This window comes from Neopsephotus bourkii, unplaced genomic scaffold, assembly GCF_033783945.1.
Source record: "Neopsephotus bourkii isolate Nb327-2 ecotype Australia unplaced genomic scaffold, CSIRO-AGI_Nbou_v1 NB_318, whole genome shotgun sequence".
NCBI classification, from domain to species: Eukaryota; Metazoa; Chordata; class Aves; order Psittaciformes; family Psittacidae; genus Neopsephotus; species Neopsephotus bourkii.
This window is the reverse complement of record NW_026900826.1, coordinates 345,343-365,775: the sequence shown is the minus strand read 5'-3', so window position 1 is coordinate 365,775 and position 20,433 is coordinate 345,343. Positions and strand designations below refer to the sequence as shown.

Here is a 20,433-nt window from a genome sequence, read left to right as displayed (position 1 = left end):
GACCATTTTTTCTCCCTTCAGATGAGCTGAAAAGTACAGGCTATTTTCCAAATCTGATGGGAAACTTTCAGCATTCCAGTATCTTCAGCTGAGTTAAATCCAGAATGTATTTGAACAAGATGCTGATAATGTGCACTTAGTAAACATCCATTTCACAGTGCTAAAAAAACCAGGGCTTTACCATGGTGCCATTGGCAATTTTGAGCTCCTGTGATTACACTAAACAGATAAAATACCATACAGGATATTTTGAAGTCATGAAATTATACTTGAAGATAAAACAGGTGATCTTTTATGAATAAATATAGCAATGTTTGTAACAAATCTCCACTTCCTAGCTGGGTGGTAAAATAACACGTTGGCATACTCAAAGATGTGAAGCTTTTACTTTTAGAGCACTTTAATCACTAGTAATTAATTTTCCTCATCTTGTGAAATACCTTTTAGGGTGGTATTTCAGAAGGTTTTCCTGCAGAGTGCTCATTTCAAGGCAAATAATAAATATGAGCTAATGTGAAAAAAATTACTGTTGGTTAATAGCATTGCTGCAAATAATGCATCGATTCCTTAATAATCAGATTTTATCATTGTTATAGCTACCAGTACTACAATATTGCTGAAACTTCTGTCATATTCTGTTATTGTGGTCTGCTGTACTTGGTTTTTCCTAAATGTTTTTATCTCCCACACAGGTTTTCTTCACTGTATAGGGTATTTCCCAGCTTAGTTTAAAAAACAAAGCCTCTTAAGTTGTATCTTTAAACTCTTGACCCAAAATGATTCCTTTAAAAATTGCTAGCGCTCTTGCAAAGCAGACTATACATTAGTTTTAGTTAAACAGACTGAACTGCCTTGGTATGATTTTTTTTTTCCATTTTTTTTTTGGCTTGGAACATAACCAAGATCTTCACCTACTGCCTTGTACCCCATTTTATTTTGTGCTTTCTGTAGTCCTTTAAGGCAAAGATTGAAATTACCTTTTATTCATCAGTCCAAAAGTAAGATTCATCCACAGTATTAAAAATGTTTGTTGTCTTTCATTTGGAAATTCTATTATCTTTGAGAATCTTCCAATATAAACTCTTCTAACAAACTGAAAATGTTTAATGACCTGAAATAACAGGGTTTTCTGATACCAAATTGATAAGTTAATCTTTTTCTGTAGTTAGTGGTCAATTTATTTTAATTATCTCCCATAGTTGCTTTTATATTTTAGTTTTATATAAAGCTGTACTCACATAAGTAACTCCATAAAAAAAGCCCTACTTAATTTTCATTGAAGTAACTGTACAAAATAACACTACTTGGGGTATATAAGGGAGAGGGACTGTATTCTGCTTTATAGCAGAGAAAAGACTGCTACTGACAGGTCTATACTTGAAATGATGGCATAATTCTGTAACCAAAGTTACCCTACCTGGTGATGCTCAAGAGTTAGCTATTTCACTTGAAATTTGTTGCCTTGCTCAGGCCCACATAAAGCCATTCCAGTCTAGGTAGTCAGTGACTTTACCTTTGGAATAGTGCCTTGTATATTGAAATTTGATACAAGATCACAATTATGAATGATCCTATAGGTTTGCAGGGAGAATAGTGCATAAGGCTTCTACTAGCTAATCACACTATGAATTTGTGAGGTGCTTTTATTACCCTACATTAACACTCCCCCTGCTTCTGTGCTGCAGTGCTAGTTTCCTGCACAGATTTGAATCTGCTGTGCCAGGAGTGTGGAGAAAATGGGAATAGCAGCTCTCCAAGCACTCCTAGCTGTTCTTGACCTGAACCCACAAGGTTATGAAACAGTAACTCCACACTTCTTCACGAAAGCCTGTTCAGCATACCTAGGGCTTCATCTTACGAGAGCATCTCAAAGGGTGACATGGTTTAGTGTGTGGTGTCCCTGCCCATGGCAAGGGATTGGAACTAGATGACCTTAAGGTCCTTTCCAACCCTAACTGTTCTATGATTCTATGATCTCAGTGTAAGAGCAGATGTTCATTCAGACCAAGTGTCCATCATGCTCAGTACCATGTCTGCAGCAGTGTGGCCTAGAACAGATGTCTGGGGAAGAGTAAAAAAAAGAGTAAGCATAATCCTTTCCTGGGCCTTAATTGTTTTCAGTTCAGGGCCTGTTGTGGTTCGGTTGTTGGTTGATCTTCATCAGCCTTCCCCATGCCCTTCATGATTTTGTAGACCTCTGTTGCATCTTTGAAATATCTGAAGGCTGCTTGTACTATCATACCTTTGATCATCCTTATTCTCTTTTTTTAACCCTAGTTTTACTGTATCTCGTTTGAGGAGAGAGAACACCAGCACATAGCTACCAAGATGTATGTGAGCAAGTGATTTACATAGACGCGCAGCAGTGTTGTTCCTTTCATTTTCTCAGTTCCTTTCCAAATCTTTATGAAGACATAAGAGGCAACACTTCCTTCTTGAAGTACATAAAGTTTTTCAGAGTTTGAGTTTGAAATGCATTATTAGTGATCTGTGTTACAATCAGATTTATTCATGAGCATCTGTTCTGTGTGAAGACCATGGCTCTACCTCCTACCCCTAAACGTAAAAGTATTTTTAAAGCTTTAAACTAATTTTTAAACTTTATTTTGTAGGTTTGCAAAGGTACAGATTAGTGTATCAGCACCTATTATACCATTCCGAGAGACTATAACGAGACCTCCTAAAGTTGACATGGTGAATGAAGAAATAGGAAAACAGCAGAAAGTTGCTGTTATACACCAGACAAAAGAGGACCAAAATAAAATTCCTGAAGGAATTCAAGTTGATTCAGATGGGCTTGTTACAATATCTACTCCGAATAAGCAAGCTACTCTCAGTGTAAGAGCAATACCACTTCCTGAGGAGGTAACTCGACTTCTTGAAGAAAATAGTGACTTAATTCGAACTATGGAACAACTCAACACATCTCTGAATGAAGACAAAAAAAACCATGAGATAAATCAGAAGACTATGGATAGGATCAAGGAATTCAAACAGAAGTTGGAGCAACATCTGCAGGGAAGAAAGTGGAGAAATGCTGTTGATCAGATATGGTCATTTGGACCACGGAAGTGTGGGCCTAATATTTTGTTGTATAATTTTGAGGGCTATAAAAGGTCTGTGTGGCAGTGCCTTGGGAATTCTGTGAAAGAAGTGAGTAAATACAGAGACTTTGATAACAGCATAGTAAGTGGATTTCAGCTGGCTACGCTTTCAGGTCCCATGTGTGAAGAGCCCCTCATGGGTGTTTGTTTTGCAGTGGAAAAATGGGAAATAAATAAAGTTGGAGAGATTCTGTCAACTAACAGTCAGGATTCAGAGGAATGTGACGCCATAGCACATAACCAAAATGAAGATAGTACTCTAACAAGCAGTTGCACTGATGAAGTTTGCAGTGTGAGTGAACACCAGGACAGCAGCCGAAGTGTTACAGAATCCCCTGAGAAAATTAGTAAACACAAGGGAGAAGCTTTACTTGCAGACTGTTATGGTCCCTTCTCAGGACAACTGATTGCCACCATGAAGGAAGCCTGTCGCTATGCTTTGCAAGCAAAACCCCAGAGGCTTATGGCAGCAATGTACACATGTGAAATTATGGCTACTGCAGAAGTTTTGGGTAAGACAGACAAAATGAACTTTTGTCAAGAACTTGCTTTCTTAGTTCGAGGTGAAGTTTTGTTATCAGATGAAATAAGAAAGTGTAACTTGGTTACAAGTTTTGTCAGCAGTTTTTTATAGCTCTCCAGTAGTAGTGTAGTGCTTGTAGTATTTGTACTATTCTGAATGAAAATTATCATTCTTTTAGGTTATCTGAAGCATACCCATAAATAGCAATGCTACACTTCTTTGGAAGTGCAAGATGCAAAATGTTGGCTTTTTATGAAGTTTTTGTAATACCAAATTCACTAAACATGAATATTAATGTTATGCCTCGTAATTAAGCATTAGTTCCATGAAGAAAGAGATGAGGAAATCTACCCTGTTAGTAAAATAAATGCAGAATCTTAGTAAATGCCATTTCAAGATGGTTTATGTTAATATAATCAATATATAAATAAAATCAGGAAGAAGAGAGGATCTCACTGTTACAGTCCCATTGGTAATTTTTTTTTTTATTATTTTTTTGTAGCATCTGTATCCTTCTGGTATGCAAGTTGCTCACTTTGCAAACCCAGCGCATGCAAATCTGTGTCACTTGTATTACCTTACCACTTCTGCCTACTTAAACTTGTTTTAATGACCTAGAGTGCCACTCAACTTACCCAACATTTGTTCTTGGAGTTTTCCATGGGAGTTGCTTGCATGTGGAATCTGATCCAATGCACTGAGATACTCTTTAAAGCTAGCTTCCATTGCATTTAAGCTATCAGCTAATTTACTTTAACTATACTAATCATGATAGAAATTATAGTATATCCCACATAGGATAATTAAAGAATTGTTATTTGTTATAGAAAACCCTGTTGTTGTGTGCAGAAGCACAATGATAGCAGTAACACAAAACAAATTGGTTCAAAAAGCAAAATTTACAATTGCATGTAGTGAAAAGAGATGCCATTTGAATGAGCAATTATTTTGTACAGATGCATGATCCTGTTCTGTTCTGGTGATTAATAGGCCTGGCAAAAGGTGTCCTGTGGTAGGCTTATTAGCACATTACCTTAAGCTAGAACTTAATGTGATGTAGAACTCCTGCATTTTAAATTGCCTCTAATTACTTTTTAACAATTAAGAATGCATATCAAAATTATGCTTTGTAACACTGCACATCACTGTTCCAGGAGTACATTAGCACAACACTTCTGAATCTATATATAAGCAATATATCCATTTTCAAACCACAAAAACAATGTATAAGCTGGTTTTGAAAATGCCTAGTCCTGAAGAAGCATGATTGTTTACAGTGATGTAATTAACATGCATCGACTCATCAATTGTGCCATAAAACCAAATGGAAACATGGCTTCCTAATGTGCATATATATATATATACATGTATATTAAATGAGTATAATTTAGGGTTCAGACATGCAACCAAATTAGTCCAGTCTAATGAATGTGAGTTGTGTGTTAATAACTACAGACATGCACTTCAGTCATTACAATTTCATGGGTTTAATTTTTGTTATGGAAGTTTAAGGTAATAAATTGCATGCTTACTAGGGGAAGCAAAGAGTATGGATGCTAACCATTAAGACTTGGGAGTGGACATGTGATAAACCACTGGCTTCTGTTACTTTATTCTTCCAATTGGTCTTCCATACATTGATACCCAGTTGCATTTAATTTATCTTCATATTAATCTGCTTGTTTCTAAGATGCTAGCTTCTGAGAAAGCTAGTTCTTTTATATTTGTTGTCTCAGTATATAAAGCTCTTTCCATCAGACTTTTCTGACAATGAAAATAAACTACACTGGAGCTGAGGAGAGGAGCATGGAAAGAGGAATGAAGAAATGGGTTGAAGTGTATGTGTTCAGTTAATGGATGTTGGGTTTAGACTTGGGTCTTACATACACCTGATGTTTTCAGTAGTTTGTACTTCGAGCATTTCATTTCTACAGTTAGTTCATTAGAAAAAAAACACAAACCAAACAAACAATTTTTTCACACTCCTGCTTTATGGAAGTTCTGTGTAAACTCCTGAAAATTGCATAATATTCTTAACTAGTGTCACATGTTTAATTATTATTAGCTTTTGCCTTTGATATTGCTTCCTTTCAAGGTTTTCTTCCCTTCTCTCTTTTGTGTTCTGGAGACTGAAAACTAGACTGTCTTTTCATTTTGCTGGTATCAGTGAAACTTAGGGAAAGGACTTTACCAGACTCTCTTGTAGTTTTTGCTTTTGGATTTTGATAGCAATTCTCATGTCTTTAGTTTTCTTTAAATAAAGTTATTAAGATTTTAGATCACAGTATTGTAGGGAGCAATTCACATCAATTTAGGGTATTATCATTGGTGTGAATGAAAACTTGCAGATTTCACAACAGAATAGCAGCCCCTCCTTCCCTTTTTTCTAAGTTTACTGTGACCCCTAGGCTCTTGCAGATGATGATCCTGTTGTCCTTCCACAGTATTTCTTTCCTGTATGAAGCTTAATTTTTTTATTGTGCAGGGAATACAGAAATTGGTTAGCACTTGACACACTGAAGTATCCTTCTGTGAAGTAGTGAACACGACTTATCTAATATTTTAAGGAGCTGGACTTTAATACATATTTAAAGTGAATCTGTTATGCATAGGACTTTGCACGTTGCAGCACTTAGAAGCTGTTTTTGAAGTAGTATCTTATTTTCAAAATAACTTTCAACTATTTTGAATAGGAAGATCTTACAGTATTTCCTGCTGATTGATGCCTTTCAGCTAAGCAGAGATAGAGACAGTATGTCTTCAGTAGACTGCAGTCTGCCCATAGTGGTAAAACTAAACACCTTATGTAGCTTCTTTGTGATAGCATTAATTGAGGCAGTAGTCCAGACTACTTGGATGAAATGTATGTATCTAGAAATCATTTAGTAAGCTATAAATTCCCTTCTGGCTTTTATGTTTTCAAAGAATAATCTTCAGTGAATTATGGCTAGAGTATGTTCATCTAAAGTGCTTTGTGACAAATGTTACCTTATCTCATTAGTATGTATGCAAAATTTTCTATATCCTACTGAAAAGAATTAGTAAAATTGTTTGAGTTACAACATTAGTGGTTTTGAACTTACTTTCTTTAACAAATGGCCTTAGTGTATACTGTCATACATACACAGTATATGTACAGTGACCATGACATGATGCTCTTTTACAGTGTGTATGTTTAATCTGGCTTTTTAAAGCAGTTACTGAATTGTGAGTTCTGCTGAGGTACGACCTTTTCATATGTGAAAGTTTTCTGGACTTAGTGAAGTTTCCATAAACTTGAAAATGCTTAGTTAATGTTAACAAAGGATGTATGTGCATGGCAAACTCAGTGAGTGATCTTCAGAATGGCTTAATCTTTTTGTGATTTTTAAATATCGAATCTTAAGTATTTCCTTAATTTACTCATGAGCAGTAAGAAAACTATTGTGCATAGTAAAGATGGCAGTCAGACGTACAGTGAGGAGGTCCCGTTAAGGGCACGAGAAGATAAAATTATCAGTGGTGATAGAACAACCCACATTTGATTAGAGAACTGTAAACTCGGAAGCAATTGTTGATGAACTGATGCTTTATTCCCTGCATCTGACAGGAAGATTTAACTGCACTACCTGTGTGCCTGTGCTGAATTTCCCGAACAAGGACCAGGTTCTATATTTAAAAGATAAAGGCAAATAAACTCACTCCAACATTTCCTCTAGTAGCCCACAAAAGACTTGCAGTATGTATGCAGATCAATGTATGTGGCTATACTATTTAATGGTATCTTTCTGTCAAGTCAAAATGATGGCAAGTATTAGGATATATATTTCTCCTTATTTCCAGTAAGAGCCAGATTTGTCCACCTGTATAAGAAGTAGCAGCATTCACGTTTTTTTCAATGCAATATATATAAAATACTTGAGCCTCTCAGAAATTAATACAAATTTGTTCTTCATTAAGGTACCTTTAATTTGTGCATCTAACACTTACTAGCTGTTCACATTAGTAATTGAAGGCATTTCTGAAACCTTTTTCCAGTGCATAGGTTTACTTGTGGTTTTGGTGTCTTAACACAAAAGTATTTCTTAGTATTTATCTGTAAAATAGCCCATAAGTTTGCAGAAACATTTTAAAAAATAACTTAATGCCTACTGTAAAGTCAAACACAGGCATCTTCACAGCTGCTTTAATGATATATACACTGTATTTCAATGGATTGAATGTTAATTTGGAAAAGAAAAATAATTATCCATGGCTAACTTAAGATTGAATTAATTAAAAACCTAGCAACACATTAAACATAAACATGTAGTATTTCAGATAAACTAGTTTTCTGTGATTAGAATAGCACTGCTATTATTATTACTATCTGAGACATGAACAAGCAAACTTCTGAAGGTAATGAAGGTATGATTCCTGTAACAGTAATATTTCTTAGTAGTGTTTCTCAAATATCTGGTTATAAGAAGTGAAGTAAGTTAGGCACATCATCTGGCAAAGAGCCTTTTAACAAAATAGCCATGTGATTATATAAAATGCATCTACTGCAAGCATTATCTAGAGCCATGCAGTAATAATTTATCAAGTGTTACTCATGGTTCTGCACGTTGTACTGGCAGAATGTGTTGTTTGTTTGAATTTAATGGGTATACTTAATTGATCCACTTACAAGGGCAGAATTTTAGCCAAAGAAATTACGTATTTTACTTAATGCTGAACTTCCCTGGATAAATATTTCTCTTCGTGATGCAGAATATGAATATATTGGTAAAGTCATTAAAATTATGTCTTTGCAGGTCGTGTGTATGCTGTCCTGTCCAAAAGAGAAGGCAGAGTATTACAAGAGGAGATGAAAGAGGGGACGGATGTGTTTATTATAAAGGCAGTCCTGCCAGTAGCAGAAAGCTTTGGTTTTGCTGATGAAATCAGGAAGAGAACTAGTGGCCTGGCCAGTCCGCAGCTGGTGTTCAGCCACTGGGAGGTAAAAATATCTATTCACTCCATCTGTTTTGGTGATCTATTTCCTGTAGATGTGGCAGGCTGGAATAATAAGCGGAAAAGGTTAAATTTTGGTCAAGACAGTCAGTTAATTCCTTTTGGAAAGTAAGAGGAAAAAAGTAGCTTTATATTAGTCTTACTTCCTTTTATAGATATTCTATTGAGAAATGTATTTATATTTTGTTTAGATGAGATGCTTTTTTATTTCAATAGAAAGTACATTCTTCACAAATGAAACTGATTCTTCATAAGTGTGCTTTCCTGAATTTTATATGCCTTTTTTATGACTTCTCTGGTAAACTTGTTTGTGGAGTGGGAAGAAAAAAACATCCACAAAACAACCCCAGCCTAACAATAATAGAAAATGTAACAACAAATCTAATGCCTATGATTAGCATTAGGGGTTAGCAAACACTTAGCTATTTTTGTCGTTGTATTTCCAAGTCAGCATATATTTTCATATTTAAAGGCAAAGGGAATAGATTTCATTCTTTCAAAATTAAGTCTGGTGATAGTAAGTAGAGGTGTCCTCAAAATCATTCTGTTTGGTCATCTTTGTCACTTAAAGAAATGAAAAGGTGAAAGTATAAAGGAAATATGCAAGTGGGAAAGATGATAAGGAGTGTCATCACGTGAGAGTGCACTGCATTTTGTTCCTATGATGTGGATAGTAGATCTTCAAGGAGAAATATAAAAGCTGTAAATCAGAGTTCCTTGTTCAAGACAAAAACCCTGCAATATAGGGCTTCTTGGAATACTCCAGTGAAGGAGCTAGAAATAGATTCAAGGACAGAGTCAGTGGGTATAAGTGTTCCACATGAATTCTTTTAAGTAAGCCTCAGGTTTTCTGTTTTGTTGTGGGGTGGGGTTTTTGTTGTTTATTAGTTTTTTGGTTAGTTGTGGTTTTTAGTCAGGTATCATTTTATTTGATGTTAAGACCATCAAAACTTTTGTAAATGGATTACAGAGTCTTTGATTTTTGTTTCATCTTATGATTTATTTTGTGACTTCAAACATGAAGTTTTTGAGTAGTAACAGCTACAGATTCTTGAAGCCACTAATGCTCTATGTAGTTGCCAGCTGTGGTCAGTTTACCACTGTTTCTCTCTGAAGTATGCACTGTTTTTTCACATGGTGTGGATTATTCTTCATTTCCTGTAGCTAAGTTGTCCTAATAGGTAGTACCTGTTAAATACTTCACTAGCTCTGTATCTCTGTAATAATCTGAATTGTTAGTAATTGTTGTGACTACTTCTGGAGTTTTATATAGATGCTAATGGAAAAGGAGGATCTCTGCAAACCAGCAGAGTAATGAGGTATTAAAAGAGTTGGGAATCCTTGAAACAGTAGACTTAGAAAAGTACATTATGTCCTCCTTGGCAGTGGTGCCTTACTGGTGTTAGAAAACAATGGTGTGTTAGGAAATGTAGTGGAGCAGGGTTTAGCTTTCTTCTCTCAATACCGATTCATGTGATCTTCTTGTAACTAAGTCTTCACAGAGAACAACTGAAGGGAAAAACAGAGCTACACTGAATGAAAAGCAAAAGAAAAAAAGAAAGGGCAACCCTCTATAGATGGTGCATGCACAAAAAATAGATAAAGCATCATCTTTTTGAGTGTAGTGGTCTAGCTGTAAGCTGCTAACAGGTTATATTGCAGACTGCAGGATTACATGCAGTAGCCTGATCAATTTTAATCGTTGTTATATGAAGTGCAGCTGGTGAGGTTTTGTGGCTTAACTGTCTTTTGTCTGGATGGCCTCTGATATCAGTGCCCCTAAAGGACTGCTAGTCAGAAAGGTGTTAATTCCAGCTAATCATTGTTTTGTGCCAATTTCTTTAGGATTTGTAGCTACTGTGCTCCAATACTAACCAAAAACCATAATCCTGACCTTCCCTACTAACCCCAGACATTGGGGTGTGTGTTCATTCTATCAGTTGTGGTGATTTTCACATAGGAAAATGTTCACACTTTATTATACATATGTATTAGGAGAGGGAGATTTGAACAACTGGCAACATTTTCTAAAACTGACCCTCTGGAGAAATTACAATTACAGCTAGTATGTTAAAATTCAGTAGTAGTAGGAAAAATTACAGTGTAAGCCAGTCACCTTTCCACCTGACAAATATGTCAGTGGGGAGAGGGATGGTTGTTTTTTGTCACATTGAAAGTCATGCTCACATATTTTTGTGACAAAATAAGCCTTTTAGTAAGCTACTGGCAATGTTGGCTCTGTGTAGTGATGGCAGAGGGAGTGCATGCTACTCTCACATCATCAGCAGAATTGCTAAATAAATACAGTTTTCAGAATCTCTAGTGGTGGTATGACAGAGAAGCCAGGAAAAGAAAAAAAAAGGTTTTGTGTCTCAAATCACATGAGTAATCTGTAGAGCTTTTCTGTTTCGTTTTCTCTCTGCATTCTGCTGTAAACAAAACCCACAAATAAAAATGCTGTCAGGTTTCATCAGGTATTAGGCACGATTTTGACATTGCTACATTACTGATGAATTCTTACAAATATATACATGACAAACATCAGCATTTTATTTGAATCCACTTATTTAATGTATCATTGTGTAAGGCAGTGTGATTTGAACCCTGTGTAATACTGTACTATTTTGTCCTTAGTGCTAGAAATGGAGAGGGAATGTGGTAGCTACTTGGTTTTGTTTTCCACTTCCTATGTTACCAAGTGTACGATTGCTGCTTTAACCTCACACTATCCACACCCTTCCCATGACATTCTGAATTGATTCTTTGTTAGTGGTGTTTTCTCAGTGTGCTCAGTGCATTAACAGTACTGGAGACTTGTATTTCTCTGCACAGATTCCTTCTAATACGTTGTTATCCCCATTTTACAGATAGTGAAACAGACACATTTGGTAATTTTTAAACTTAAACACAGTCTCATGGAAATCACATGCATAAAGTATGTTTAAAGAAGTGAGGTTTGAATCAGTTTTTTTATTATTCTTATATTTCATTAATGTGATTTCTAGACTATAAGCACAGGCAGGTCAGTGGTAGAGCCTACATTTAAATGAAATAATTTTGGTCTCTCTGAAAATGAAGTTACCATTTTTTTTTCTTCAGTTAATGAATATATTTTGTATAGTTCAGACTCCTCCAGCCCCAGGGGACGGAGCAATGCACATATTGAGGTCTATCTTGCTAGATACTCCTTTTTTATTAATTTCTTCTGTCATGCTTATACAATTTATTCCTGCATGTAGAGGACGGCACCAGAAGAACATTAATGGGAGCTTTTAGTTTGGTTCCAGTTTAAACAAATTAGTTTTAAAAGTTAGCCAAGTGTTTATGATATCCCAAAACAAATGTTAAATGTATTGTGTTTACTTGGCCATATTTTCTCAGATTTCAGTATAAACTTTCTTCTGAATTCTTAGTTTAAAAGATATAACTTTGGGATAATAATTAAACTCCTTGGTAGTTGTTTTTTTTTTTTGTTTGTTTGGGGTGTTTTTTTTGTTGTGTTTTTTGTTGGGTTTTTTTTAAATCCTTGAATTAATAACACATTTTCAGTTAGTGTGTGTTTTTGCCTGAGCCTCTTCCCTCTGTTCTCCCTTGATTCTTTGCAGTTACATCTTTCACTCAGTCATGTCATTTTATCCTACTCGTTAGGTTATTTGAACAAGAAGATATTTGCGATTGAAGAATGCTCAGCGTAATGGAGCTCTAATGCCACTTGGGAAAGGTATTATAGTTAAAAAAAAAAGCATGTGTCTCTGTTCAGATGCTAGTTGAATTTTCAGCAAGTGCAGAAATTGTTGAAGACATCTACTAGTTCTAAAGTTGTGAAATGTGGAGTATTCTTGTTAACTCATCTTTTAAATTGCATAATGACTGACTATTAGACACAGGTGTATTTTTGGTGGAGCATGGTTGAACTATAAACACATGCTTAATCTGAATTGTTCTTCAGTATGCCTTCCAAGTAGAATAGTGCCTAGTATGTGCCTTAGAGCTCTGGAGGCAAGAGATGGTAGGAGATGGGCTGAATGTAGTAAGCGGTAAGGCATTCTGAATCTGGAAGTTTTGTATTCTGAATTCTAATCCATTCTGTTTGAATTGTAAGTCATTTTGCAACTTAGAAGATGAGAGCATAACAGAGGAGTTGCTGGGTGAGATCGTTAAGCTTGCGTTAAATAGCAAGCAGACTAAGGTTGTGGGAGAGACTCTGAGAATCTGTGAATCTATACTAGGTTTGAACTGTAACTTCATATACATCGTTGTGACAGTTTAGGCATGTAAATGAATTCTGGCAGTAACCTTGAACCTTTCGAATATGAAAAGCTATTTGTATTGGCCAGCACATCTGAAGCTAATTAAAGTAGTAAATAAAAGTGGTAGTGGTGTGGCTTTAATTTTCCCTCCTAATACGTGTTTCTTAAGTAATAGGAAAAACTGCAACAGTAGAGCCACATGTCTCCTTTTCTTTCTTCCTGTTTTTAGCTGCAAACTGAAGTCAAGGCTAAAGCTCATCTGTTGATTGGGACACTAACAAGGATGATGCTCTTGAGCCAAAATAAATTTGTATGAGTTTATAACTAAATGTGTAAAAGTTCAGTATTAAAATATTTATTGGAAGAAGAGTTCTCTTACCTGACTTCAGGCATTTTAAGGCCTTGGCTGTCCCCATATATATATAGTGTATGGGATCTCTGAATTATAAAATGCTTTTGGATGCTCATTTTCCCTGTAGGGAATCTACACTCCTAATATATCTCTGTAGGTTAAACATCTAATGTTTGACTGAAATTTATTCTGTATCCCCTTTATCTTTAGAAGGAGATGCATGGTGTTTATTTGATGAGTTGATCTGTAGTGATGCACACCGGCAGCATTCTGTGGTGCCAGCATTTGCCTGCAGTGTAGTCAAACAATTGGTAAAAAGGGAGGCTGAGAATTAGTTGGGTTTTTTTGCTTTCAGGATATGGCATCGAGATTAGCTATTTATAAAACAGGAGATCTGGTACACAAAGTATTTGTGTTTTAACAATAACTGTAACTTGGTTTATTTCGAGAACATATATGTGTAGGTGCTTCAGTAAAATTCTTTAGCTAATGCAGATATTTCTTCTCCCACCCTCTGCTGCTTAATCCTCACCCCCAGGGTCATGTTTTGTGGAAGTGTTTCTGGTGCTCAGTGCTTCCCACAGTCAATTAATACTCCTAAGAAGAACAGGAAGTGGTATCTGCTTTCCACTGTAACGGAATGGCTGCAGCAAAATGAAGAGGCTGAACCTGCAGAGAATATTCTCTCCCTTTCTGAATGGGAAGCATTTGGGGCTTGTAAAGGCCTACAAAGGAATAATAACATACCTATTATGAAGGGGTTTTCACTGAATAAAGCCAGTAAGACCCTACAGTTGGTTAAATAACAACATGACAGACAAACTTGTTGAATCTTTCCATGAGATTTTAAGTTGTGGTTTCTTTCAAGGGCAGACTAAGATCCTGGCTGCTCTGAAAGCAGAATAGCAAAATTAGAAACAAGGGTTTACCTGTTCTTCAATTGAATATTGTGTTTCAATGCTGTGGTACAGAAATCACTTCAAAAATGGCATTCAGACTTCTCTACGTTTTAAGTTATGGCATCTCATTATCATACACTAGTATCATGCCATTTTACTGTGGTTGATGGGAAGCAATTATTCATGTGGAGATGGCTATTGAAGTTGCCAAATGTCATCTTGCAACACTGTTCTAGAGTCTATATTTTCTTTCACATGGAAGTAAAGAATGATTTGAAAAACTGCCTGTGCATACAGGCATCAGCATGGTATGTGTTGGGCAGTAGTGTGCTGCAATGCTGTCAGTTCTTTCTTGACTCTGTAGCTGCTTGGGTTAAACATAGGAATTAGCCAGTCACATGGGTACATCTGTATTACACCGTGTATGATACTCAAGGAAGGTCTTACTTAGTGAAATAATGGGTCTTTCTGGATCTGAGTTCACAGGAAGAGTATAGCCAAGAAATCATGCTCTATCCACTTCTGAGGCTGTTGTCTCCTCCCTGCCCCTACTCCACATCCCAGAAATGTATGAGACACTGTCTAAAGCCCACTCAGTCCATCTGACCTCAGTCCTACTGGGTACCCTGCCCAGTGACCTCTGTTCAGGAAGCACACTGCCAGTATCCAAATGGCCTTGTACCTTTGGTTATGCTTAGTGCAGAAGCACTTTCACAGCATTACCCAGCATATTACTGAAAACCTGGCGGGTAACAGTTTTTCAAGGTCACATTTCACCTAAACCTCTGCAAAGTTCTGTCATTTTGCCTGAAAGGTGAAGGTAATTTCCATTTCACAGGGCTGCTTCAGACATGGAAAATGTGTGTATCAGCTGTACCCTTTTAGTTGTGTAGTTTATGTCATTACTAAGTGATGAACACCATTTGAACTCAATGTCTTTCTAGCATCAATTTTTCTAAGGTAGAAAGGATTCTGATATACTGAAGCCTGTATCATCTTTGAAACTGTGCATAATGGTTCTTTTAAATTATCTCTTTTTTTCAAACAGCTTCTGGTGTAATGTTTTTCCTGGCTTGATAAGGGCTCGTTGTGGTATTCAGTCACACTGAATTTTAGTGGTACATGGGATTTCTTACAAAGCAGTTCACAAAGGCCATAATGTTGCTTGCTGGGCTTAAAGTCTTCGTTGGACAATGTAAGACTGCTCTTTCTATTCGTGGTCCAGATAAAGCATTTTCTACACTGATAGTATTTGGCTAGGAAGAAATTTCCAGGCAGTAAGGACCAGTAGGGGAAATGCTACGAGGAGCATGGCTGTGTTCCTAGATCTGCCTGACCTTTTGGATGAACTAGGCAGATCCCTTCTGTTTGCTTTTGATGCTTCTTTCGACCTTGTTTTGCATAATTAGACTGCCTTAGGCAGAGACTGTTTTGTGCTATCATTTTGTGAAATACACTACACAATGGGATCCAGATCACTATTGGAGCCATCTGGGTGCCACTGAAATGCAAATAATAAATCATCCTCAAATTAAGGCTTAAAATTCTGAGTCCTCTTGTATTGGAAGTGGTCTGTTCTAACTCAAATCTTACTGGAAAGTTTGATTAGCTTACATAATCATTTGCAGAATTTGGTACATGTTTTGTTGTCTTCCAGTATTAACATAGTACGCTCACAGTATTTGTGTTTTTATGGATGCTTACAGGTATTCAGATTTTCTCTGATAAAGATACAGGCACTTATTGTTGGAATAATTAATGTGTAGGTTGTTAGGCTAAAACAAAATGACAGCTGTTTTGCCTGTGCTACTCAGCATGCTGTTACTAAACAAGTCCTATGAGACTTCATTGTTTGGGTGTGTTGGTTTGAACAGTTGTGATATTTAATGAAACATCTTGCTTTAGAATGATTTATTTTTCTGAATAATATTCTTGCACTTCCAGTGTTTGAAGTAATCTGTTCGATTCCCTTGAAATACCTACTCCCAGCTGACTTCATTATGAACAGTGTTTTATTTATACCTGGAGTGGGCTCATAGTTCTGCAGTGAGCAATGCAACACTCTTCATCATGTGTTTGACTCCTTTTTTCTTTTCTTTTAAGTGCAATGGAATTCTAGTGATTTGCTTATAGTCATACTTTAAGCAAATTATCACCCAAGACTTCTATAAAGTAAATCAATGAGAATACTGTTAAACAATACTATTAAGGAACATTTCCATCACCGAAGAATTGCATTTGCAGTAACATATTTAAGAACTGTATCAGCTGCTGTTCACTAATTCACTTTACTTTATTGCATTTTATATGGCTGCACTTAGAGAAAACACTTGCTCTCTAATAGAGTAAATGCTAGTCTAGTGATCAACTACACAAACCTTAGTTTATAATTCACTTCTTTTAGAAGAAACTCTTTTCAGAAGAGCCTTGCAGATGTGGTGTAGAAATACTTGGTTGTGTTAACGAGGGAGCAGTATGCTCTCTTGCTGCTTTGATGTGCACACTTTGGAGGTGTAAGCATGTTTGTTCTGGGCTGTTTGCTGTTAAAGCTGCTGTTGTCCCCATCAGGTTATTCTGGTGTTGGATAATAAATAAGCATAGGCCAGTGGCTAGTTCATGCTGTTAAAAATTCCCAAGTTCTAACAAAAGTTCCTGAAGAAGAGTTGAATTTTCTAGTTACCAAATCATATGCAATGTGGTGGTATTTTAAAATATACTTTCCCATAGTGCTGATAATGCCATCACATCACTGGGTTTACAGTGTTTTTCTCCCAACACTGGCTCCTCTTGACATCATTTGTCTCTTACACTTGAGGTATAAGTGGTTTGGCTGTGATGATTTTCTTGTTATGCCCTGCTCAGCGGTTCCCAGACACAGATGGCACACAGGCAGACTGAAAGGCAGACTGAAGACCTTTGACAGAAAGTTATCCAAATTACTTGATGTTTCAGCTATGAAAGACATGCTGTTTTGACTTTCCAGTTTTGTTTTGATTGAAGTTTTTGTTTAGGAGTGTAACTTTCTGAAAAAGCATTGTTAAGATATCATCACGTTGCTGTTTTTAAAATGAATCTTAGCCTATATGTTTTAGTTTTGTACTGAAAAAATAGTATGTGGAAACATCTAAATAATTTTAAATTAAAAGTGACATGCAGCATGGGATAAATAATGTTTGTGGGTTTCTTCTCTACTTTGATGCTGTGGATCTTCCAGGATCCACAGCAAATTACCTCTGTTAAACGGCTACATCATGTTCCAGAAGGATCGGTCCATTTAGAATCTAATTAATCATTTAGGACTTGATCCAGACAAAAACTCAATTTCTATCACAGATTCCAGAGTCATCCCTACCCAGTTCCCATGAATACAAACAATAGCTTGGGGACTAAAAAGCTCCTCAGCTCTGATTCCAGGAAACGCAGACCCACCATTCTGACAGCTGCTATTGTAAGCAAATTGATGACAATGCTTCTGGAGCATTACACGGAAACCTTTTTTTTTCCTTTTGCTTGCTTGCACTGTATTAACAGAGTATGGGGAATGATGGATGCCACCTGCTATATGTATTTGCTGTGATTCATTAATGTGGTGTGAATACAAGAGGGAGTCTAGTCCATGCCCTCACCTTCACTTGTAAAAACAAAACTTCCTACTTTTTTGTATTACTGTGTCAGTAACACCTCTGTGTAGTTATATTAGGGTTATGTTAACAAGGCTCTTTGCTGGCTTCTTAAAGAAGATGAACAGCTGGTGCCCCAAGTTGCAGCTGACTCAGTAGATCTGGCTTCCTCTTTCTCATTATTTACCATGTGGTAGTACAAATAGTGTGTTCTAATTAACCTCATCTTTTGCAGTCTATCTACACCATACAGATAGGCACGGTCCTCTAGCAGAAATTTTCAGATGCCACCATACTTGCTCTAGAAGCACTCTGTAGCACTTGAGATTGAGAAGCAAAGCTAGCTCCTGAGTTGGCTTTTGAAACCTATCTCTTTACAGCGCTGCTCTGCATCATGTAGCAGTACAAGGTTCACCCAGGATTCTGTAGCTCCGTGCTGCAGTAAGTTTGCAGGTTTACCTTTGCTGGCTAGGTAAGTACTCAGTAGTGCACACACTTGAGCCTCCTGTTGTAATTGAGAGCTAGGCATCCCTATTGAGGCATAAAGTATTATTGTCAGTGGGAAAAGTGCTAAACTTCAGTTAACATTAGTAAAACAAGTCTGTCATAAATTATTGAAAGAAACACTCTGTCAAACCTGGGTATTTTCTCTAAGCATCCATCACTACAGTAGCTAAATATTTACATGTAGATTAGACCTCTGAGTTCAATTTTGTATACTTTGGGACTCCTGTTGTATTCATTCTTCAGGAACCACTGTTTCACTGTTTCTTTCTGGGCATAACTTCTGGGTGTTCCATTTCAAAATTCATCAAAGGGAATAATAACAGTCTTTTAAGTTACTGTAGTTTGTAGCTGTTGTTCTCCCTCAGCAGTACAGTCTGGAGCAAATCCATGCAGCATGAATCACCTTTTCTTACTCGTGTGTTCTTAACACTTTGAAAATTTTGTTTGTTCAGATCTTTGAGCTCATCATGATCAGGGAAGTCCCTGGTGTTTCTACATCATTAAGATGCTCAGTGTGAACATCACTCCAACTTCATCAAATCAACATGCAATTTTTTGCCCCAAAGTTGGAAAAAACACAGTAATCTTTACTCCACCTTTTTATTTCTAGTGAATAGTGGTAAAATTTTCAAACTCTCCAAAAGCTGGGACCATTCTTTTTATTGATGTAAACTGTCAAGGAATCACCTTAAAGTTTCTAGGTATTGTTTATAAATGCCTGTGTAAGACATTGAAATGCGTATGACTCAGGCAGATTCTTCTATGGCTAGACAGTCCTATAATATAGAAACATTTGGAAAGCTAAGTTTCATACTGTTTATTTCTGAGCTCTGCTTTCTTTTGGTTTTCAGACAGACAATGCTATGCATACTCATTTCCTACCTAAATAATTGAGGTTTGATGTCACTGTCAGTTACCAGGACTATGCATATACTTCACTGTAACAAAGGAAAATTGTTTTTCTTGGTTTAGGGAGTTTACATACTATTTTGCAGCACTGAACCTATGGTGGTACCTAATACAAAATAGCCACCTCCTGCTGTTGTAATTTTCCTGACGCACCATAAAGTGTAATTTGTTTGATTGAGTTAGATGTTATTTAAGATGAGGTAGTAAATTAGGACTTCACAATCACTGATGTTCATGAGAAAAATTGTTTATCTTAAGCCATCATTTTTCAATTCCTGTTCTCACTAGTTTGTGTAACTTAAATTTTAAGAAATGCTGCTTAGTTTGAAATACCTTGTGGCCAGGATAAGTATTTGTCATGAGAAAAAAATTATAGCACTAGAAAAGGTTCATAACACTAAGGTAAGATTTGTCATTGAGGGACGTTTGTTCCCTTCTTGTCAGTTACTAATGTTTGTGCTAATATTACATATTTCAGAAATGATAGAGTGATGTCCTCAATTATTGTCATAACTATCATGATTCTTACAGTAACTAATACTTCACTCTTTTTTCCATGTGGATTTTGTTTAAGAAATTGATACAATATTACCTTTGGGCTTTTTAGTATAAATATATAACCTGTAACTGCATTTTGTGAGGAAATCTACAATTGCTTAAATAAGTTTCTTGACATTTGCAACAGAACCTATGTAACATAATATGATCCATTTTATCCCTTCCTATTGCTCATGGTTTTTTAGCATTCTTAGAAGGTGATCTTGTTATTTTTCACCAAGCTCCATGCTACAGTTTTGGGGTTTTTTTTACTCTATTTTATAGTTAATTGTCCACTAATGGGAAGGAAAGTTAAATCTCTGGACTATAACCCTATACAATTTTGGTTGGTCACCCAAACATCAGTTCACTAGGGAACATTTCATGGATTTGATTACACATACACATTATGTGAGCTTAAGACCTGGTGGTCAGTCTTAATGACTTAGGAATAATTTCTGGTGCCACTGAGGTGGATTCTTAGGAGCTTAGAATTGGTGGAGGAAGTCCTACTTTTTCTTTGGGTCTTAAAACATTTATTTGGAAAACCAAAACTTTTTAAGTTCTGTAGGTCACTAATAGTAATGGAAAGAATTATTATCTTTGGCTAGCTAGTAGAATATTAAGCCTGGAATTTATGTGAAATCTAGCCCAAAGGTAAAGACTAAATATCTCTTCAGACTTTCTTGGGGAGTTAAAAATGTTGTAGCTTTGCTGTGCAGGATGAAATGGGGAAAGCTTTTAAAGACTTGTAAGGT

At 36.3% G+C, this 20,433-nt stretch overlaps 1 protein-coding gene across 2 annotated transcripts in view; it reads left to right on the top strand.

Moving 5' to 3' along the window:
• The window catches only part of EFL1 (elongation factor like GTPase 1), a 79,572-nt gene that overhangs the window by 57,964 nt on the left and 1,175 nt on the right, over positions 1–20,433 (top strand). For both annotated transcript variants that reach the window (XM_061347271.1, XM_061347270.1), the window contains exons 18-19: positions 2,613–3,616; positions 8,403–8,587. In XM_061347271.1, the coding sequence (XP_061203255.1) occupies positions 2,613–3,616; positions 8,403–8,587 (1,189 nt within the window). The remainder of the gene's footprint in view (positions 1–2,612; positions 3,617–8,402; positions 8,588–20,433) is intronic.